The sequence below is a fragment of the Antedon mediterranea genome, chromosome 2 (genome assembly GCF_964355755.1).
Source record: "Antedon mediterranea chromosome 2, ecAntMedi1.1, whole genome shotgun sequence".
Classification (NCBI taxonomy): domain Eukaryota; kingdom Metazoa; phylum Echinodermata; class Crinoidea; order Comatulida; family Antedonidae; genus Antedon; species Antedon mediterranea.
Genome location: NC_092671.1, coordinates 24,862,179 through 24,886,634, shown reverse-complemented (window position 1 = coordinate 24,886,634; position 24,456 = coordinate 24,862,179). Strand labels below are relative to the sequence as shown.

Below are 24,456 nucleotides of genomic sequence, written 5' to 3'. Positions count from 1 at the left end.
CAGTATATTTATAACACAGCACAACAACGACACTAGTGAGCCAATATCTCCATTCGTCTCGTTACCTACACCCATCTTGAGTTCACATCTTTGGCAGCTTGTGATGATGATAGGCCTAGTTTCTTGTTCAAACTTATAACCATGTCTTTCTGGTCTAGGCCTTTGATTAAACATTCCTGTTTTGATCAGTCTATTTCCCAATAACCATGCAATACAATCTTCTTTCTCTTTCTTAATTTGTATTATTATACATTACAGTATTTTATATATCATGAAGATCTAGGAAGCGACTCGCGAGAGATCTACAGACAGAACAAGAGGAGGAATGGCAAAAGCTGGCGCATGCGCTGATTTACTCCCTAGAAAGTCATTAACGTAATTAACGTAAAAATGTTTTAACGTACAAATGTCTTACGAAGATATTTTTAAATCGAGTTTTTTTGTGCAATATAAATATACATGGAAATGAATATTATGAATTATGTGCACCTCCACTTTAAAATACTAGAGACCAACAAAATATTGGAAAAGGGTCTTTAAAAATAATTTAAAACAATTAATTTCAGGTAGTGACTATACAGCGTACCCATTTTCAACCCAAAATTCAACCGATTTTTCAAACCTAATGTCAGTCTACCTCGATGCAACATTCTTTCCTAAGTTACAACAACAAGATTTCAGGTAAGCAATTTCATTTGAGTTGAAAGTACTGCCTAAGAAGGCTATTTATATACAAAAAATGGTTGCACAGTGTTCAAGTTTCTCAAATGCAGATTATGGTTAGAAATAGTGCTGCATAACAACGTAAATGATATTAATATATAGCATAATATATTATAATACTATGAATACTCATTCTCCTGGCTGCATAGATTCATTAGTTTCTTTCAGATAATTTTTTCCCAGAAGAAATTATTTTTCATATTATAAGCATGGTTGTGGGAAAACAAACAACAAACATAGTGCAGTAATACTTGTGTTGATGTGTACAATGGAAAAGAAGTGAGCCAGTTTCTACTGGCAGTTGAAAGGATAATTTAGTGTTTAAAGAAATTCCAATTCTGGTTTTGATCACCAGGAAGAAAAAGAGACCAACATATCATATCATATACATAAGTTAAACTAGTAAAAATGCTAATGTTGAGTTGTGGTTATATCACTCAAGATGGTCATATTTTGAATGTTTATAACAGACTAGCCTGATATGCCAGCATGCACTGTTATGCTTTCAATTTGAAGTTTCATTTCTAAGCTGAACATTCTTTGCTGGTCATATCTCAGCTTGTATTATTGACATTTTGCCAAATGGCGTGTGGTAGGTTTTAATCGCAGAGGTTTGCTAACAAGACAGCAGGTAACATAATAAATGGACAGATATTAATATACAGTTTTTACTGCCAGGTGCAGCTAACAAATTTATTTATTTTGATCATAATTATTATAATATTAATTATCAATCTATGATTTCCCTCATAGTTTCAATTTTTTTGTTGTGTTCTTGAGATATTAACTTGTGAAAATATGAACTTTCTTAGTTTAAGTTACCCAGTAAAATCCTATTCTTTTATACGCCAATGTTGAAAATATGAAAAATGGTATAGCACAATTTTATCAACTATACTGGTAATATCAACTGTACTGGTAATATTTGTCAGGTGACTACTGGTAAATGTACTCTATCTTGAATTTTACTGTTTTAAAAATGTGATACATATAGTATCTTATACACACTCGAGTAGATTCTTGTATTTGATTGAAGGATTGTGTTCTATTTTTATCTTTCACCTTATGAAATTATTTGTACCATTGCACTCCAACATTCATTTTTGTATATAAACGTATGCATTGTATCATAAAATATGTACTACAGTATATATTGGCTCTAACTATCCACACATCCTTGGATTGATGCCAAAACCATCATAACTTTTGCTACACTAAATGACAGTGATATCACTGTCATTATCTTTCGCCTGAAATAAGCACTGATATAAAATATAAATACCGTATATATTTGAATTGTAAGTGAAATCCACCTCATGCTGTTTGATGGCATATACTATCCTCCTTAAACTTGTTGAATAGCTGTGACCTGTATGACTGTATGTTTATCCTTAAATACCTTATAGCTATTTTAAGCAATCAATCTAAATCTAATCTAAATAATGAAAAACTTGTTGTTTTTATGGCAAGTCTTTGAAATGTTATTTATATAGTTACATTGTATTCATTTAGTTTAGTCTATATTACATTTTGGTGGGGCTTCACAAAATTTAAAATTTATAACATTGTTAAAATAAATCCTTTTTCAAATTTGAGTTAAATATTGTAATGTCCTTTTAATCCTTATAATGTAGTTTTGAAGCAAATTCCACCAATAAGGACCTACATGACTAAATAATTGTGCAACAAATACTAAATAGAACAAACAGTTTTTATGTTCCGTCTCTAAATGTAATCATGCTCGTCTGAGCAGAGCTGTCGAAATTATTAAAGTAATGTGTTTATTACTGCATTATATAATTTTTATTAAAAGAAAAAAAAGTGTTGTGATGTGGTTAATTTAGTCATTTTATCTTTATTTCTTTAGAAACAAAAAAATTATATTGGTACAAAACTAGTCAAGTGGAGAAGCTAAAAGACAACAGGTTCCTCAGTCATAAAAAAAATTTTATTATGATTTTTTATTAGGCAAGAAGGCTGGAGGCTAGAGAATGAGAACAATCAAGACTCGACTTCTCCAATCATTTTCAAAGGTGTTGTTTATAATGAAATGAAGGGTGCAATGGTTAGTATGACGAACTAGAAAATGAATCTTGGAATTAGGTTATTTCACCCATTGTCAGTACTCCTCGGCCTGTGTGCCTGTTATTGGAGTCCATTCTGGGATCAACTTTTTCCATCTATTGTCGTTCTGTTGAGGTGTCTATCTTCATTTTACTTGTTGCATGATGTGTTGAACCATAGAGATTTTATAGTGATAATATCTCTATAGATGGTTGCACCCTACAGTAGTTTGCTGTCTAATCCAATTTATAATTTTCTATCCAACTTGCTTATTCATCTGTCCACGATACTTCTTTGTTTTGTTTTCTCTTCCATTTTTTTTTGTCATCTCTGTTTAAGTCATAGAGAGTTATATACATTGGTTAAAGACTTTTTGGCAATGCAGCATGTTTATAGCCAAACTTGATAGTATATGAAATCCAAGCAGTAGTTTTCGCCACATATACTTTACTCTGCGGCCAAACTACAAGCGTCATATTTGGTATGAGCCTTTGACTTTCGTAGTAGGCCTACCTGTGTTATAAAACAAAGAATTAATGTTTTGTACTTAAAGAATGGATAGAATATTTTCATTAATTGAAAGGTTTACTGAACTATATAACTATTCACATTGTTTAAAATTAAAACGTATATTTCTCGTATAATTCCAATAGAAATTTGTAGATAAAGGTAAAATACGCTATAACTATTGATTCCTATTTGTAATATTTATCAACATTAAACCTTTTAGGCTAGCTCTGATTCTTTATTTGCAATGCACTCGCAGAACAAGTTACTGCCAAATCATACATATTCTCACAACAGTGGAGGTGACCCCAGCTGCATACCTGACCTCACCTGGCAACAACTCAAACAGTTTCACGCTTCTCACTATCACCCTAGCAATGCAAGGTAGGTTTGATGAACTATTTATCAACAAATTAAACCCTAAATTTAACTGAAATCCTAGTCTACTCCTCTAGCAAACGTTTCGTTTGTTAGCCCATGTATGAAACGCCATGCGTGCCAAAATGTTTATCTTTTGATTTACCAATGTTGAGTCAAATCGACGGCTGGAACTTAAGCCCCTTTCACACAGAGCTGTAAGACGATAATATTGCGGTAATTCATGAATGCCGGCCTATGTGTGAAAGGGTAAAAACCCCTTAATTCCGACTTCTGTTAGACCACCTCTGGACCTAATAAAATTGCGGTAATATTACCGTCACGGTCGTAAGTCTGATCTGTGTGAAAGAGTCCACGATATAACGCCTGTTTACGCAGCTTTAACAAACCAAGGTTAAATTCGGGACATTTTCCCTGGTTGAAGAATTATTTTATGCCTAGGCTATTAAATTATTAGATTATATCAATATATATATTTGTTTAGGTTAGTGTGTTTAAAATACAATGAAAGAATACGGCCAACTTTTCGTAAAAAACTTTAAAATCATTATTGTAGTCAAACTAGACCTTCAAACTGTTTTTTGTCATGACTTTTATATTTTATATATATAATTATATATACAAATGTGTTTTTTTCTTTTTGTTTATGGATCTTGCTTGACAAGAAATCTCTTCTTGCAAGATCCTCTATCTACGCTCGCGCTAAGGTCAAATTTTCGTTCGCCAAAATGGCGAAAGGTTTTGAAAAACATTAGCCAAATTGAAAATCCTTTAGCCAAATTTAAAAAACCATAAAAATTCGCAAAAATGTTTATTAAATAAATAATGCATGTATTTGTTTGTTATTTTACTTCTTTTACATTTATATTATTATTATTTATCCCAATGAAGCTGATTTTCGTTACCGCGATTTTAACACGTTCGTGAAATTTCAAAAAGTGACGTGTCTTTGAAGTTAAAAATATACTATTTCTTATGTACCCATGAGAATAAAAATTATATGCCTGGAAAGATCTTGTTTAAGGGATTATTTTTATATATTTTTAATCTATGTTTATTAAATATTTTAATAGAAAACACGAGTTAAAAATGAGGTACAAAAGCCGGCGAGCCGAAATCTGCGCGCTAAAAATAACTTTGGAAAACACCTACCCATTTTCGCACCCGATCGCACGAGGTCCATAATAGGTGGTGGAGTAATTTTTGTTGCATGTTATCAGGCTTTAAATACTCTTTATTTTGATATGTAAATCGGTTATTATTATTATGTACATCCGCCTCATATGTCAATTTTAACGATAACAATTTTTTAGCCTTTCTCATTATCAAAATCTGGCTAATTTAGTAATGAATTAAAGCTAATTTATATTTCTGTTTGATAAACCACATCGTTTTATTTGACTTTGCGTGGACCTGGTGCGAAGAAGCCAACAAGACCAACCACTGAAAAAAATAATCCCTACCATAAATATCAGTGTTTACCATTTTCCTTACGGGGGATTCAGTTCTCCGCTTATTACTAAATTACCGTCGCCTAGGTATTAGCGCGTTAATTAATGATTGGATAACCCCCGCACAGTGGACTGTTCCATTTTCTGAACTAGTATTCGCCGCACACGAGGCATGTCGAAAAATGTCGCCTCTCATCATGGAATACTTGCTTCGAAACGTCAATTTTACCGATTTATTAAATTATTTAATAAGTGGAATATTTATCAATCTATTATATAAAACAAGTACGTTAGGAAGAAATGTACCACAGAAATTTAAGAAGCTTTGAATTTGCTATGCAGCGGCCGTAACCCATTCTATGTAGGCGGCCGAAACGCGCTTTGACCAGGGTTGCCGTTGTAGTATACGTTGTTTCTTAGCTATTCAATTTAAAGCGCAACTTTCGGTTAGAATAATCGAAAGGGAAATAAAATTAAACATGTTAACATTATACTATTGAGGTAATTACTTTGTTAAATTTAAAATTCCCCTTTTTAAATAACAGAACAGCCTCGTTTACGGAAGTATTCGTCCACATGTTTCTGTTTACATTTTCTTCTCGAAGTTCATTTTCTACGTCGAAGAATAGGGACTTCCCCTTTTATTCGCTCATCATCACGTCGACGACGACCGGCCACGAACCAATCACATTAACTGTGTGTCATTAAAACGTCATCGAGGCACGCTCTGCGCATGTTTAAACAGAACTAAAAAAATGAACCAGGCGATCGTGACGTCGTCACATAAAATGCTGTTGTGGTAAAAAGTGTACCCGAGTCAGAAAGTACCGAAGTGTGGCGAATTCTCGCTCCCATAAGAAGTCACGCCGACCAGGCTACGCCTAGGCTTGGAAATGTATTTTCGCCAATTTGGCGAACGAGGCAATAATTATTTTCGCCAAATGGAGACTCCAGTCGCCATTGGCGAATTGGCGAGCGGTTAGCGCGAGCCTAGTCTATTAATGGTATTTTTGTATTGTCTTATTATAAATTACCACTCTTGTATTGTATTGCTTTACCATTGATAGAAACAAATAAATGTTGAATTATTATTAATATTATTATAAATAATACAGATGTTGGTCCAAAGATTATTTAACTTGCTGTAACGTACGTAAGCCTAGGCCCTAGTTAGCATAGTGCTAGCAGGAACATCCTCTGGTGCGCACTCATAACAGCTTCTGATAATTAAATTTGCGTCTATTTAGGCCTAATAGATTTTGTTTCTGTAGAATGGCCATCACGATCGGGCAGTTATTAGCACGTTGAGTGTTTGGCAAAAATATAGGTTTTATGCAGCGTAAATAAAAACCAATAAACTAAATGACGGACACACAAAACAACATCAGCAGTGCCCGCCATTTTTTTTTCTAAAAACAGTGCGACCTCTTATGAAGACAGTAATCTTTAAAGATATATTGTCCCTTGAAACACAAAAAAATGAAAGTCAAAATATTCTAAATCTAAATTGACCATATCAAAGTAATATTATAGTTTTTCACTTTAAGTCGAAAATTTGAGCCAAAAACAACAAGTTTACGTAATTAACAGGTAAATTAATTTGATTACATTTCGTCTAGAAAATCGTCGTGAGCGAAAGTAAACAAAGATTTCAAACCACGAGTATGCATTATACATGATGCTAATTAGGATTGTTTACAACTTGTCACGGTTAAGAAGGTGTTTTCACACAGATCGCGAGGAAGTTTTATGATTATGCATACAGAATAGCCAAATAAGTGCGTTGCATTATATGTTTTGATCGAAAACTTTGACTGGAAGTTAAAGTTATTTTTTGAACAAAAAAACGTCTGTTAATCTGTTAATGATTTTTTTTCCGACTAATTTTTGTTGAAAGTTAATAACTATTATGATACTTTAAAATGACTCACTTTTTTTGGAAATATTTTATTTTTTTGGAATTAGTCAAAGGGACAATACATTAAATTTAAATATTGCGCCTTTTTCACTGTGGCCTCCAACACAGAAAACCGTAAAATTTCCGTAATATTACCTTTGTAGTACCTGTGTGAATGGCAATAATACCGGCTTGCTTACTGGGATATATGCGGCAATTCTATGTTAACAGGGCTTTAGACTACAAGGAAGGAACTAAAGATCAAAATTTAAGGTCATTCATCTTTTGGAACAAATTTAAGATGTATTGCGGCAAAAACATGAAAAATAAAAATCCAAAGTAAGAATAATTATTTTGTGAAATTAAAATTGCATATTCAACAAAAACATTAAATCTTTAAACAATATTGCAATTGTCAAATTTTTACATTACATGGAATTCATAGGAGCTACACACAACACTGTATCTTTGACACAATTAAACTAAAAATACTGATGATAAGTAGATTCAATTTATTTATAGATATATGCCCTATTAACTACTTAATTCCAGCAAAACAAAGTCAAAATAAATTGAAATTATTATTGCTAGTTAATTTAAGATTAATTTGCACTTTACACTTTAAATGTTAAACTAAGTGTAACTGTATCATAGTTGTATTAAAGCTCAAAGACAAGAAACTTAAATTGCTTTATAATTCTTACTTTTAGATAATCTCGAATCAATTTTTCTTTTTGTACCTGTTATTACATAAAATCTTGTCAATACATTTATAAGAAAATGCTGTAAAACCTTGAATTTTCAAAAAGAAGCCCATCTCAAAAAGAATCCCATCTTTTTGGTTTGCCAATTTAATCTAGAAATGAGCTTCTTTTCAAGATAGACAACTACTTGAATGTCACGAAATACAAACACATGGTTAAGAGTAAAGCCTCTTTTCCATTAGCAAATATATTCGCCCGAATCAAACATTCTTGAGTTGTGATTGGTGGCGCATTTTTCCATGTTACAATCAATAGATGAAAATATTAATGTGCATGCGCATTTAATAGTAGACACTTCATTGGCAAATATGTAAATTTGTCAGGGAATAAGGAGGTTTCGAAAACGGATATGTCACACACACGTATTCGTTTTTCGTAAGCCCGTAAAAATCTGTTTCGCATGGAAACGAAATATTGAGGGCGCCGTCCAAAATATGACTGCGGTAAATTTGAGCGAAGCGCAGGTACGTGTTGCTTGGTGCTTGACTGCCTAGGCCTAGCGTAACATCAAAGCAAGTGAGGACTTTAAAAACTGCTGTTTTGGTAAATTACTTTAGTAAATTACTTTCAATAAAAGTATAATTATATTATAATCATTAATCATTGCTGATTCAAATGCAAAATGTGCAAAATAGATCAAAAACTATACTCGTTTTGTAGTTACGAATATGACTAGGAATATGAAATGGGGATCAGCTCAAAAGTTTCACAAATGTGTGACGTATCCGTTTTCGTTATCGTATTCATAAGGTTACGAAACCTCCTTAATGTCTCAAAAATCATAATTGTTAAGTTAAGTAGCAATATACAGAATTTACAGCATTTATTTAAAAAAGAATCCCCCTCTTTAGTAGAAAAAAGTAATCTTGAAAAAAAGCCCATGGGCTTCTTTTCGAAGTTTCATCTAATGTATAACAAAAACAAAACAAACTTTCTGTCTCTCCTAAGAATACAGTAGGCTTACAGTACAGAACCTCTGTGTGTGTCCAGTGGGTTTCGATCCAACTCGGCCCTAAACCGTCTCGGCCAAAGTCAAGTCGGCCCCACGTCAAGTCGGCCCCAAGTCAACTCGGCCCCACGTCACCTCGGCCCCACATCAACTCGGCCCCACGTCAACTCGGCCTCAAGTTAACTCGGCCTCACGTCAACTCGGCCAAAAACTAATCCGTCAACAAAAACTATGAAACGCAAAAAGTGCTAATATAGTAGTTAATATTATAATGGCAGGATATAGTACGGTTATGCCTACATAATAGACGAAATACAACGGAAAATTCAATATAAATGATTATATAATATTAATTGATAGGTAGTATTTATTTATATTGTTTGAAACAAACAAATATTTCTTCACATTTTGTATACAGGAATCTGTCGAAGAAGACATTAAAAAAAATAATATTTAAACAATATACTTCGGTCTACAACTGTATATACATCAATATAAAAAGAATAAAATGACATTAAAATCAAAACAAATCAAAAGGCAAGAAAACAAATTGCATAAGCATTATGGGTATAGGTTACGCACACACACCCCAGACATGAATGTGCATTATTTTCAAATAGGCCTTACGGTTTTTTTTGTATGACATTTTTATTTTCATTTCGTTTAGTACTTCATAATTATTCATAATTAATACAGTACACCATGGGAAGAGAGAAATTTGCTTCCATAACAGTCCATAGGGAAGTGATTGTGATTTTATTGTATTTAATTATGGATTCATGGAATTTGTCATGGTGTGTGTTGTTATACAGTACTATCATCGGGAATCTTGTGTCCCGTTTTGTAATATCATCTTTAATTAAACTAAAAAGAATAATTTCTTCCTCACTATCATCCGATGATCATCCAGAAACGGCTGCTATTTTAACGTCACGTCACAAAACGGAACAGGTGTGAATGTTTAAAACGGAACGGTGAACGGGCGCGCGTCACGTTGAAAAAACGGCGCCGTCCGCGAAACGGAACAGGTACGGACGGTGGGAATGCCCCTTTAGGTGATCAATTTTATTGAACAATACAGGGCGCGGTGGGTGTTAAAAAACAGATGAGAATGCAAAGGCAATATTATGTTGTTTAGGAATTCCGTTGTTTTGGAATCAAACAATATGTTTTAGTTTTTGCTTGACAAAATAAAAATACGCCATTTTTTCATGATGATTTCTTCAGTGTGTTTTAGATTAGTTTTTATGCTTGACAAAATAAAAATACACCATTTATTCATGATGATTTCTTCAGTGTGTTTTAGATTAATTTCCCATAAATGTATTCATTGGATTCTCCATTATAATCAAATAACAAAAGTAATAAAAAAAATTTGAATAGCGCACAATTGCAATAGAAATTTAACATGACAGAACATTCCGAATTTGTTTCCATAATCTCTTCGGTAGTTTGATTGACATCGTCAATAAATGTGTGAAAAGATTTTGTTACTGTAATATACCATTTTAATGTCACATATAGTTATTCACTTTGACCGTGACATATTGCTAATAATTTGAGAGAGAATATATACAAAAAAAACCCATTTTTATTTTACTGTATTAATCTAATAATATCTATATAATATACAGGCCTTCTAAGAATATTTGCGATTATTTCTGGGAACATCCTCAAAATAGATCTAACAAACACATTACTGAGGGTTCTTACTGAGACAAACCAACCAACAATATAAATAAAAATTACCTATCAATTAAATGAAAAACGATCAGCCAGTGTGTTATAATTTACATTGAAATTTCCGTTTTATTTCGTCTATTATATAGGCCTAACCGTACATATCCTGCCATTGTAATAAATGAACTACTATATTAGCACTTTTTGCATTCCATACTTTTTAAAGGCCGAGTTGACGGATTAGTTTTTGGCCGAGTTGACTTTAGGCCGAGTTGACTTGAGGCCGAGTTGACGTGAGGCCGAATTGACTTGAGGCCGAGTTGACTTGAGGCCGACTTGACTTGGGGCCGACTTGACGTGGGGCCGACTTGACTTTGGCCGAGACGGTTTAGGGCCGAGTTGACCTGCACCCGTCCAGTGTCTTACTGAAGTCTATAAAAAAATCTAATTTTAAAATATTTTTTTTTTACAATGATCTGTATTATTTATTTTTATTTATTTTATAAATTTATTGCTTATTGCAGTAAGTGTTTAAGGCAGTCGCAGATGCAATTGTTTTTTTTTTAAAAAGTTTTTGATTTTTTTTATGATCCTAAGACGAGATGACAGGAATTGTCTTACGGCCAAATTATACTATCCAGGTATAAAAATAATTGAAGAATTTAAACACAATATCCCCGAGATCATATATACCCAGTGACTCACTTGGCGCGTCTGTTGCTATGGTTACACAGTAGTGATTAATCGACAGTATAGTTAAACTAATAAACCAAAAACAGATGTCATGATCATTGTTAGTACTAGGCCTAAATCCCATGCCCATGTCTATATTCCAGGGGGTAGCAAGTATAATTTTTATCTTATCTATAGGATTCAGATTGACTGATTAAATGTATTATATGTTTGTGAAGAAGGTTCACTGGGTAGTTTACAAACTGAGTTTAACTATACATCTAGGATAATGATTCACATTTAAATGATAACTAGTTTTAGTATGTATTTCCGCATTGTTTCTCTATTTCCTTTTGTCCTCAATTGGGCCGTAGTACTTTAATTCTGCTACCTGTAGTGAATTAAAATATACAGTATTTTTTTATCATAAATGTTTTAATTAGGTAAAGGGGTCTTCAATGCCCTCTTATGATATCAATTTTTTGGATTTGTATATTTTTCTATCAAATGTGATGAATTGAGCTGTGTCCTGCTGGCTAAAATTCATACCTTTCAATCAATTGATTTCTTCGTGTCTTTCATATTATTTGTTTCACAACCATATTTTAACAACGTATTAGGGATGTACATATGATTTCAGAATCATCGCGAGATTGATAATATCGCCGCACAGCCGTCGCCTTAAATTGCTGTGACGTCACATGTGCATCGCAAAATTTACATCATGAGTTTTCTCTGGCAAATCGCGAAAATTTCTAGTAAACACACTTTGTAAATAAATCGTAAAAAAAAATAAATTTCTTTTGCTTATCTGGACTGATTAAGTAGATTTTGCGATGCACCTGTGACGTCACAGCAATTTATGGCGAGGCTGTACGCAAGCGCATGCGGCGATATCCTTAATCTCGTGATTGTTCGGAAAGCATATGTACATCCCTAATACAGTGTAAAAATATGGTCCTCGGTCAAGTTGTCCTTTAAAGATTGTTCCGTTATAAAGGGTCCTTTAAATAGATGGTCTCAAGGTTAAGAAACAGGGTATTAGCATTTGACCTCTTGTAATGATAGTATATCAATAGTTGTGCACTGAGCCAACCAGCGTGAGTTCATGACATCATTTTCACACCTGTAATTGTAATTGCTGTCTCCAACAAAAATAATGAATTGTATGAATAAAGTCAATGCTATGTGTGTAGTTATGACAATGACATATTTTCGAACTTATTTCATTGTAAAGTGGGTTGTAAGAAAGTAGGAGGAGAAGGACTGGAAGAACTGATGAATGACCGGTTTTAGTACTTCAAACTCATTAGAAGTTGGTAATCAGGTTTGTAATGTATCAATACTTGTGCAGTCAAGCAAGCAGCTCATTTTGACACATATAATATTGCTTCATTAAAAATGAATATGATTAATAAGCCAATAGTGCCTAGGTCCATGAGGGTTAAAGGGTGCAACTCCTATCACCATGGCTGTTTGACCATTTTAATGTGCTTTTATCTTCTTTTCTTTATTAATTATTAGTTTGTAATTGTTTGTAACTACTGTGAGTAGCTTTGCATCAGGGTGAATAAATGGTCAGATGTTTGCCCTATTCTGACGTAATTTGTACTTTATACTATTGTACATTGAGAATACTTGGTCCAGTACCCGCTGCTTACTTGGGCTCGAATCTCACCCCTAGCCACCACTCGCTGGTCTAGAGGTATGAACACCAGGAGGTCTGGATGTCATGGGTTTGAGTCCCAACCAAGTATTAATTGCATATTTTTTTGCAAGTATTCTCAATGTACTTAATATGAAGTACACATTATGTCAGAGTAGGGCAAAAAATCTGACCAATTGTTAGTTTGTCAACAATAAAGGATAAAGTTCATAATTGTATTTTAGCTGTTAAAGTTAAAGCATGTGACCCCAGTGATCTCAATCATGAAAATATTCTCCCCATTCAACTCATAAACATTTATTATTTTTATAACATACAGAATATTAAGTACAGAATATTAAGTTGTTAAGACAATAATTTTAGAGTTTATTGGTGAGCAAATTCAAATATTTTATTTTCTTACAATAAGTAATAAATAAACTTGGTTAACAAAAGATGCTTGTTGAGTACAAAGTTATTTATAAGTAAATCAATTATATGTACTACTGTACTGTATTATCTACATAGAATCTTAAAACATTATAGTTATTATTCAAAGATACAATTATACAAGGTATAATTCATTAATAAATCAATTTTCCCTTTCTACCATTTCATTAAACTATACACATTAGTGTATTTTTTTAGATGCTTGTTGAGTACAATGTTATTGATAAATAATTATATCTTCCAGGTATAGTACACTACTAATACTATCTACATTAAGAATCTTAAAACATTATAGTTAATTATTTAAAGTTAAATATTTGCCATCCAAATTGATTAAAAAATCAATTTCCCTTCCTACCTGTTTCATTAAAATTATATACAAAGTAGTTAGGTAATTAATGAAAGTTAAACTTCAGTCATTAAAATGCATTTTTAGTGTATTTTATTTTATTCACAAATAAATTATGGTTGAAAATTAAATCTTTTTAACTATTATCAGAAAATGTACTCATTAAATAGATCTATATTAAAATGTATTAGTCATTAAAATGTGTTTAGAGTACAAATTGTATTCATAAATTTCAATCAATTTTTCCTAGAGGTATTATTGATCCAAGTGGCCAAGGCACTTTAAATTAAATTGTTTATTTAACTGAGTGTATAATGTCATATTTAAGTTGAATAGAATGTCTCAATGGGGGTTGTCATGAAAAAATGAGGAGTCGTTTACTTTATTTTATTTCAATTCCTGTTTAATTGATATTTTATTGTAGTTTGACTTGAAAAATTACAAACTGGTATTTTATTTCTATACTTATGAGTTTTATGTAAGTTATCAGGTTGTTTGATGGTTTGTTAAATAACATCCCTAGATGGCACCGGAAATGACACTCCAATGTAGAGTGATAGCAATCAGAAATGATCGTACCTTTTCCACCGGTAAAGTCACATTTTGATTCTGTTCTTTTCTTGATCGTTCACAGAGCTCTGTATTTGGATTGGGTTTGCGTTTGAGTTGCCCATCCCCCAATTATTTGCCACTGGGGTATTTAGTGTTTCTAAAAAAGAAAAGATACTGACAAATTAATTTACATTAAAGCACCTTTACATGTCTTTAAAATAACCTTAATAACAATACTCTAAAACAGGCAAGTGTCCTAAAAGCCCTGTCCCAGCCAGGTTTAAGTTTTCCAAATTGTTTGGCTTCTAAAAGTCCACCGAAACTGTGAAAATTTGGATAGAGACTTCATTTATCCTAGTTGCTGTCGGATCTATTTCATTAATAGGGGTTTCTGTTCAGATCATACTTTATATAATTCATATTCAATTAATGTACCTTTACGTTAAAAAAAATATTTCTTAAAACTAATATACTTGATATTTGTGGGTTTTTTTGTTTTTGTTAAATAAGCCAATTTTATTTTTAGTTTTGCCACAAAAACATAAGTTGTCCCACACTAAAATTAGAATGTGTTATTAAAATTTATAATTTGATATTGTATGAAAAGTAAAATGTATTAAAAATGACAAAAGAGAAAGTTGGTTTACAGTTCTACATTATTAATTATTTTTTAATGTACCTTAAAATTAATAAACAAGTTTTTCCCATAGCACATAAATTCATACAAATCGTTGACTATAAACTAACAATGTCAAAAGCAATTAAACACAAATGAAACAAAATAAATGAAGTAATGTGAAGGTCCATCATTTATGAAATAGGCCATCATATACGTCGGAAGTATGCAAATAAAGTTGTAACTTTTAATTCCCAATCCTCTGTGTATATTGACCCATGAGACAATGTTCAATTTGATAGGCAATATAATTTAAGACTTTTCTATGTTTAAAAGAATTGCCAAAAAAAACCCCCAAACAACAAACTTTTAAACTTCCACATTTGTTGTGACTTATCAGGAATGAAATGTAACTATAAAATTCAATGTTTGTCTTTCCTTTACCAACCCCAGTTGCCTTGTCTGGTTTTTTTCTTGTCCATTTTCATGCGTTCTGTAGTTTGATTCTTCCCTTTTTAAAAATCAAATAAAATTAAATTAAATAGTAGTAGACATATATCAAGCAGGGGCGGATCTAGGATTTTGATAAAGAGGGGGCCGATATAGGAAAAGAATCGTCAAGGCTGGTTTTTCTAGATGCCCGTAGATAGCATCTGAGGCGTTTTGGCCAGTCGATTCTTGTCATATAATTATCTGAATATAGTATGTTTTATAGAACATATTTAATACACGGAACTGTTTTTTTTTGTGGCAATAGCCTAAAGCCTGTTTTCCCACCGAAGAAGCGTTACGACTAGTTGCATTACATTTTCAAATCGTTAAAGTTGAAAATAAATAATGATGATCGAGCCGGACCGCAAATTTGTACACATTTTTTACACGATCGTTAATGGTTTCTTGGTTCTTTCGACGTTGCTGCGACACATGGACGTGAAGTTTTGCAACGCAGCGGGCCCATGTGAAAATTGGAAAAGTTAAGGGTTTTGATGCTTCAACCCAGCCGGCCTAGGACGTGTTTTCCCCTGATATCTTAATTTAAGCTTACACTAAAGACAAACATTCAACTCAGCCTAGGACATGTTTTCACTGATATCTTAATCTAGGCTTACACTAAAGACAAACATTAAATTAAATTGTTTTTATATTATAATTTAGTTTACTTACACTTGTTATTTTGAAATATCAGACTTTAAAAGAGCACAAAAAAGTTAAAAAACATTGTAAAAATTCAAGAATTGTCAGCGCGTACATATTTTTTCACAACCTATGATGACGTAATTTATGAACTATTTGATTGGTCAGTCAGTTTTACCGATCGTAACGTTAACAAAAATGAAGATTTAACGATTTTTAATGTTGATTTGTACCCCCTTTTCCTGTAAAATGGTATGTAAATGGGTGCATAATATATATATATATATATTACAAAAGAAGGGGCTGAAAAACTGTAATTTAAAGTAAAAAATAGTCAAATTGGCTGCCAGCCAATATACTAGGTTTTTTGTTGAATTTATATTTTGTTTTTTTATAATTGAAAAACTTTTTTTTTCTGCAGAAGTGATTAACCTTAAAAATACAAAATAGCCTATTCAAAATCATTTTTCATGTTTTGGGGGAAAATATATCTTTAAACAAAAAGAAGATCAAGAGGATAAGACTAAAATCTTCATAGATTATGACACTAAAAAAAGGGAATTGAAAATGATACAGAAAAAATCATCCTCCCCATGACAGAGGGAGATGGCAAGATGTGGTAGAAAGCGCCATGTCGCGTAACTGATAATGAGTAATAGAGTAGTTGAAAATGAATAATATTCTTCCAAGAAAACAAAAATATACATTTACAGTACTGTATATCTTTTTATTGGCATAATAAAATACAAGATTTTTTAACTTGTATGAGGAAATGTATATTCCCAAGTGCCTACTGTACTTAACCTAATAATCTGTTCATTCATTATATCATACATGTATCTTATTTAAAATACAAGAGCTATTGTCGGTTATCAAGTGGCATATTAACTACACTGATTGTGTCCAAAGGTTGACCACCATGGCTTCTATGGCTAGTACAACAGCATGTCTACATTAGGGACTTTTACATTTTCACGTCGACTATGTCGACTGCTACCCTATTACGTCATTTTTTGGATATGCACATGCGATAGGCGACGGGCACGTCGACTGGCAAATTCGAGCACTTGTTCAGTGGCATTTCAGTGTTCACTCTCTGACAGGAGTACGAGTGGATGTATGATGTCATAACACTGAAAAAATTGACCAAAATCATGGTAGAAAATGATCTCGCTGTCATTTTCTGAGAATGTAGTAAAAAGTGAATTTCAGTAAAATTATATTTGGAAACTGAATTATTGATTTTTTAAAATTATTTTAAATAAAGCTTTTAATAATACAGGTTATGGCCTGGGTTTTATCACTAGGATGCCAGTCTTCGTACAGAAAATTAAGGATCTACGCTAGGCCTAAGCTACACACTTGTTCACGTTCATTCAAATCTAAAAATCACTATTACTACTGACCCTGAATCTACACAGATTTTTAAAGCCCTAATTGCTCAACCATTTCATTATAAGCGGTTATGCTTAAGTTTAGAGACACAGGCACTCGCGACTAATCTAGAATTTCCAGTACTGTACAATCAAGTGAAAATTCAAATATATTCTATGTAACTCATTTCATAAGCAGTTATTTTTTCCGAATTGGGTGTGCATTATAAATAGGATGAATGCGTTGAAATGAAAATATTGTCTAAGATTACTCTCAAAGTCTAATGTACTCTAGTAATGTAATCTTGCTACGTAATGTTGTTTTGTTCGTATGCACTTTCATTACCTTTTTGGTTCATGTTAGTGACACAGTTTCTACAGCCAATAAACTATCACCATTTAAATGAATGGATGCATTCATATGTAGTAAAGAGTCAAACAAAAACTATTTACAGCCTACTTTTTTCACACATGTAATGTGGTATAAACTGTCCAAAAAATGTATTCTAAAAGAAAAATGCTGTTCCAAATCAACAACTCTAAAACAGTGCAAAACAGGAGAGTAGGATATATTTACCACCTGAAAAATAGTTTTTACTTTGACCAATAATGATTTTCCTGTTAAAAAAAAAGATTTATGGAAAATATACTCAAATTGTCTGTCAGACAATGGGTTTTGGGTTAAAATTAACTGTTTTTTTTATATCAAACGGAAAATTTATCAATACTATAGAGAAATCAATATCCTGGATTGTTTTTTTTTATGGAAGTGTATAACTTTATTATACTGAGAAATGGTGTAGTGAATTTATTTTAGTTAGTTGGTTCCGAGCTTTCTCAGGCGTATATATAACTCCACGCGACGTACACTGTCACTGAATGATAACTCATACAAAAAGTATAATTAACTCAACTAGAACTTTTATTCCTTGTAACTCGATTAATACATCTTTCTACCACTACCAGTCAAGCCTTAATATTTTCTTTATCATCTTTCCGTTTATCTACTCTGATCTTATTCTCTCTTCTCCCCTAGTATCTATTACATTCTACTTTTATACTGGATATGCAAATTTTAGGCTTCAGAGGAGGATAACATTTTCCCTCCAAAAATTATACGATTTTGATTGGCTAATAATATAAGGCGGACCTGGTCTAAAGCATCCTTCTCTAAACACAGAGAATCTCAACATAAATAATATGACAAATGGCCTATTGAAAGACTGATTTTGTTAATCTTAATTATTTTCCATAATTATTGTAGATGCTACTTTATGTGGCTGCCATATTACAATAAGCTTGGTGCGCTTATGTTGACAAGGAACTCAACTCGACTGAACTCAAGTTTTTAGGGAGTATCTTTGTGAATACTAGTGCATTAAAATTGACATCGTGACATAACACAAATGGTATCAAAATATTTATTTATTTTTATTTTAGATTTTATACATATGGTGATCTGCCACTAGAAGATAATCTACGACAGATAAATGAACAAGTTCTAAGTAGATTTGGAAAGATTCAACCAGACACAACCGTTCCCGATGAGCCACGATGGACAGAACCAGTAAGATTTATAAAAACTTACTCATTCTAAGTAATTAATTCTACCATCAAATATATCTCATACAAAGTAAGCAGTTTTGAATATAGTATCTTAAATTAAATAGTCATCATTTCTTCATATTATGAGTTTGTGACCAGTTACATCCTCTTCATTCGGTTCTTATTGTTTTCATCATCCTCTTGATGTAGCGGCCTTTTAACAATAAAAGTAATATCCTGGATTTAGGTGCCTATTGTGAAACTTTTAAGCGCTGTACATAATCAGTAATCAGTGGAAATTGTGTTTTTTACCCATTGGTGCACTTGGGTGGAGAGAGGTAAACGTAAGTAAAGTGTGCCTAATTATACAAGCAATGCAATGAGCGTAGGATTCGGGCACCCAATCTCGCTATAAGTAGTCCAACGTCCAACACACTGCACCAAACCCCCTCACACTAATTCTTTTAATAACCCCTGTAAATATACCTCCCCTACTCAAAGCTACTCCGTAGTAGTTTAAATTATCATAACATTAATTAAAGAAACATACCTCAGTTCTGAATCTCTCAAAGTACTTTTCTATGGTTATTTGGACTTTTCACAATAATAACCATTTTAATTTTCTTATAATTCCTTACAGACTTAACATTACGGTATATTTATTTTGTGTAGAGAGAAGCAGAAGTGTATTGTGCTGTAGACCCAATGGCTGCTGATCCAAACAAACAAACAACTATTAGTGTTAGCTACCTGTTGGCAAGGTGAGAATATTCTTTTAAAACATAATTAAGCAAAGGTCTAAATTAATCATTTGAATTTGTGGGACGGTGAAATGTGAATCGAACAAAGTCAGAAAATATTTACCATTTTGTCATAATCATCATTAATACACATGCACTTTTTTTTTGCTTCTTCCGCATCAGGGCATGTGGACCTCCCAACTTCCATAGAGTAAATCATTGAGCAAATCAGTTTCAAATTTACAAATTATTTGCTACTGTATACGTTTAAGTTAACTAGTTTTAACTTTTATTTATAGTTAAATATAAATTTACAAATTATTTTTTAGGGTGCTATACGTTTTATTTATAAAGTTACACAAAGTTAATGAGGTGCTACATGCTTAAATACAGTTAAATTGTTTTAATTTTGATTTATACAATTTTCAAATTATTTATATGATTACAGATAAATTGTTTTAACTTTTATTTATTAATTTACCAAATGCTTTATTATTGATAGTATTACAGATCCATTTGAGTCATTTACTGCAAGTGTACTTGGTTCACTGCTTGTGTCTGGGCCTACATCTCCTTTCTATAAAGCCCTAATTGAAGCAAATATAGGTTCAGATTATGCACCTAATGTTGGGTAAGTACTCTACAGTAAAAACACTTAATTACAATTCCCGATTGTTATATATAATACTGTACAGTAGTACTAAATTGCAAGTTCATTCATAAATAATAAAAAAGTGGTTATAAGATTGTATACTGTATTGACCAATTAGGCGCCTTCGGTAAATTATTTCAAACGACAAGAACACGTTTCGATTTTGACCGTCGTTGAAACGTGTTTGACAATCAACCGTTCTAATTAGTGCATCTAATTGAATATTCATGAGTAGGACCACGTTCCTGACACGCCTTACCAAACGGAGCCGGAGCGTTGTAGCGCGTTTGTGTCACGCAAACGGCTTCCCTTTGTCTCGCCAGTTCAAACAAAACATCGACGTTCGAACACGTTTTTGTCACAGAGTCGCGTTTTCTATTATCTCGGACTCTTGCAAACTAATCGGGGAACCCCCTTTCGCGGCAAACATCACGGTATAATTGGACAGGCCGTATACGGTGAAGCTAAAACAACGTCTAATATTAATAATATGGTGAAGCATAAACAAACGGTTTTCGTAGATTTTAAAGTGAAATAAAATGTACAATGCTGTATTTGTAGCGCAATGATTATATAACCGATCGGCAGTTCACAAATTGTAAAAATAACCGCAATTTAGCTAGCGAGTGACAGCAAATCGTCGCTTTGCATTACCTTCTATCTCGCTAGCTACTTGGCGCCAAATCACGTTTACACGAATCAATCGTTTATAAGCATCACTAAATCGTATCTTCATATTATTATGACAGTATTAATATCGCGCTATTTACCGTTACTAAATACTAGATATATCAATTTATATTTCAGATAAAAGTTAAAAAATCGTCGGTAATCTGAAAGAAATCTATTTTAACAGTACGGTGTTTGAACCATGGGAAACGCTATGATAATCTCTTAGATAAGCAATTCTGGCTATACATAATTAATTTTACATGAACATTATCAGAACACGATTGCATCGTTAAAAACATTTTTTTTTAGCAAGAGGCACATTAATCTAGTTTTTGAATGGATAAAATTGATGCAGTATTTACAGAGTTACGATTTTAGCCGGTTGTTTTTCACTCATTTATCGGGCTGTTGAATGTTTTGTTTGCACCCCCTAACCTTGCAACGATGATATGCACCTTATTCACTTACTGTTTTTCCATTCGACCGTATTAAGCTTATACTATACTATATATATTTATTATACTATACCATACCAGCCAGGGAGTTGATATACTAGCCTGAGTAGGTTATTAAAATAATGCAATAGCTAGCTTATTTTCACAAGGAATGTACCATATTTAGTTCTAGGCCCAGCTAGTTACTTTTTACTAGGCCGGCCGGCATATTGATTGTGGTCGATTTAGGTTATTCCTAGCTAGCTAAAAAGCCATCGAATTAACTATACTTTACTGAATCCCAGACTTGGGCCTAGCCTCTGTAACTAAACACCATTTTAAATTTATTATGGTGCGTTAAAACAATCGTAGCCTAAAATTCCTTTTGGTGAATGAGATTCTATATAACAACAAACAATGTTGATTGAAAATCATAATGTCCATGCAATCACACATGTACACCACGGATTTCCTCCTCCATGATGAGCACACACATGTTTTGGGCGATTTCTGTTGGATCATTCCATTATGTAATAGGAAGCCACATATATTCTACATTTTTATTAAATAATATTGTATGGGTTTTACTTCTTCTTTTATTTTAAATTTAATATAACGCACACACTTTTATGCTTTTATTTATTTCCAAGGACATTAATACTAATCAAAGCACTTTTAGATTAATACTAGCACATTTTATGATTCACTCACTAATGGAACAAACCAAAGGTAAACAAATAGCAGAGGGAATTGGCAACTAAGGTGGAACAGCCTGTGTTTTTAAAGCTTGATACAAAAAAACGTCCCTTATTCGTAAAATGCTTAATACGGCACCGATTTTTTTCATTCAAAAGCTATTTTAATTAACTAAATATTATAGGGAATTTAATGTACATATACTGACTGAAAAAAGTACAAAAATTGATTCAAAGTTAGTAACAGTACAGATGCATGGCCTTAGACTTATTGTTAATGGAATCCCTGCTGTGTGTGTAAACACATTAAACAGGGTGCACGAAATTTTAGGCGCATGTATCTCAGTTTCCTATGCGTTATAATTTCCAGCCATTAAATAAATTTCCCAAGATGTAAACGAACGTAGAGACACGATCCAACAAAATGACTAGGCCAACTTATAAAAATAATATAGCGAACGTCCAGTCGATCCAGAAACGATCCCGACAAAAAAAGATTGTCAACAATTTTCATTCTAAATATAGTATCAGAACGTTCAGTCGGTCGCTCAAAAAGAGTGCCGACAGAAGACCGTAATTAATACATACCTAATTTTTTTTTGTCACATGGCATGAAACACGATACTCTCTGTTTACCGCAACCTCTCACATGTTTTTTTTTAACATCGATACCAGGGGTGGCTAATTACGTGTACCTGGATTTTGTGTCACATGACATGAAACGTAATAGGGCCTACTCTCTTAGCTGCTCTAAACTGTTCCCGCGATTCACATGTTTTTTTCCCTCCATCCAAATTCTAGTCGGGCATTTTCTTTAATAATTTAAAAGGCATATCTTAAATCTTTACATGGAATATATATTTATCTTGCATATATTTTGTTGGTGTGTTGGTGTTGGTGTTGGTGCCTAGGTGTTGTTTTTTTATAATTCGCTAACCCAAGGTAGTGTAGGCCGCATTATTATTACATTCTTGCAATGTTGTTTACGGGCTGTGTGGGGCTGTATCAAGGGAATCCCCACAAACAAGGAATCGCGTTTGTAGCGATATTGTACGCATTGTTGTTGTATATTTTTCCGTAATTCAGTAAGGAGTATAACTCCATGCATGGAGTTACTCCATGGTAGGCCTAGGCCTCCTCTAGAGACTAGGCCCTAGTACCAAGCTTTAAAAAGTAATTTTTATGTAAAGTACGTCTTGACAAACGGCGGGCGTGTGAAGAACAATAACTGTATACCATTATCTGGAAATTTAATACTCAATGAAGGAATCGTACAAAATGACAAACAATAATGCTGCTCAGTCAAACGTTCAATGGGGCGGAGCAACATGCCAAACGTGAATAAACGCGTCCAAACGGGGTTCCCCCAAATGGTCTGCCAAACGCGTCTTTACGACCTTTTTCGTAATACAATAGCAAACGTGCCTGAACGCGTTCTTGTCGTTTGAAATAATTTACCGATTTTTTTAAATGCTTTTAATTGTACAATATATGACATTTTTTTATTAAGAAAAACATATTCCCAAATGGGAAAGTTCAAGTTTGATATCAGATGAAAAAACAATTTGTTTTTAGTTCCTATGTATGCAATGGAAAGGAACTCTTCTAATCACTTTAGTGTATGTGTGTGTGTATGTGGTCAAACTATCAAAGTTTTCCGACATTTTGTTTTTGTTTTGAGGTAGCGATGATGCGATACTATCGCGATTTTATAGCAGTTATTGATTTTAAAAAACCTAAATATAGTCTTCCAATCGTATGTCTAAAAAAGCATAGATGTTTTACTACAGCGTTGCAGAAATTAGTTTCCATTAACGTAAATATCGCTTGTTCTTGTTTATCACACTAGGCCTAGCCCCTTTCGCTTCCATACTCCGATATAGGCTTTGCTGCATTGATGACTATTGTGGACAAACCACACAGGACTTGGCTTATTGATTAACTGCGATCATATTACACCTTTATACAAGACAATGGAATGCCAACACAGCGCAATAGTGAATCTGAGAGATTTTGGGGTAGTACTGCTAGGGATATGATGCAATACAGCAAAACCTTTGACAATCTGACTAAAACATTGCTGAAAATTATCATTTTTTAGCCACGCGAACGATGTAAACAAATTACGCCCTCTGTTGACCGCTTGGCAAATGCCTGAATAACGATTTTTTCCATAATGATATAATATATATACTTAAAATATAAAATGACGTTTTTTTATTAATTTATTTTTATATATTAAATCAACGTTGGCAATATCAATAAATTATGTTATTAAATCGTAGTTCTTTTGCGCGATAGTCATAAACGTTGGGCCGATAGTTTTTTGCTTGTGTCTAAAATGGGCCCAATCGTCTTGACCCTGATAGTCCGAGAACATGATCGTTTACCATTATTGCCATGGTAAGCTCCATGAATGTCGAAATTTAATTCTGCAATTTCGTGGGCTGTTGTGTAGACGTTATCATTATAGACTAGGCAGTGGCGGATCCAATGAGTGTACGTCGAGCGTTA

The 24,456-nt window shown here is 32.9% G+C and overlaps 1 protein-coding gene across 2 annotated transcripts in view; it reads left to right on the top strand.

The window, feature by feature from the left end:
• Positions 1-24,456, top strand: part of LOC140040762 (presequence protease, mitochondrial-like) — an 85,174-nt gene that overhangs the window by 11,420 nt on the left and 49,298 nt on the right. For both annotated transcript variants that reach the window (XM_072086927.1, XM_072086928.1), the window contains 6 exons: positions 567-681; positions 2,692-2,788; positions 3,518-3,678; positions 18,645-18,771; positions 19,422-19,510; positions 19,992-20,120. In XM_072086927.1, coding sequence (XP_071943028.1) covers positions 567-681; positions 2,692-2,788; positions 3,518-3,678; positions 18,645-18,771; positions 19,422-19,510; positions 19,992-20,120 — 718 coding nt within the window. The remainder of the gene's footprint in view (positions 1-566; positions 682-2,691; positions 2,789-3,517; positions 3,679-18,644; positions 18,772-19,421; positions 19,511-19,991; positions 20,121-24,456) is intronic.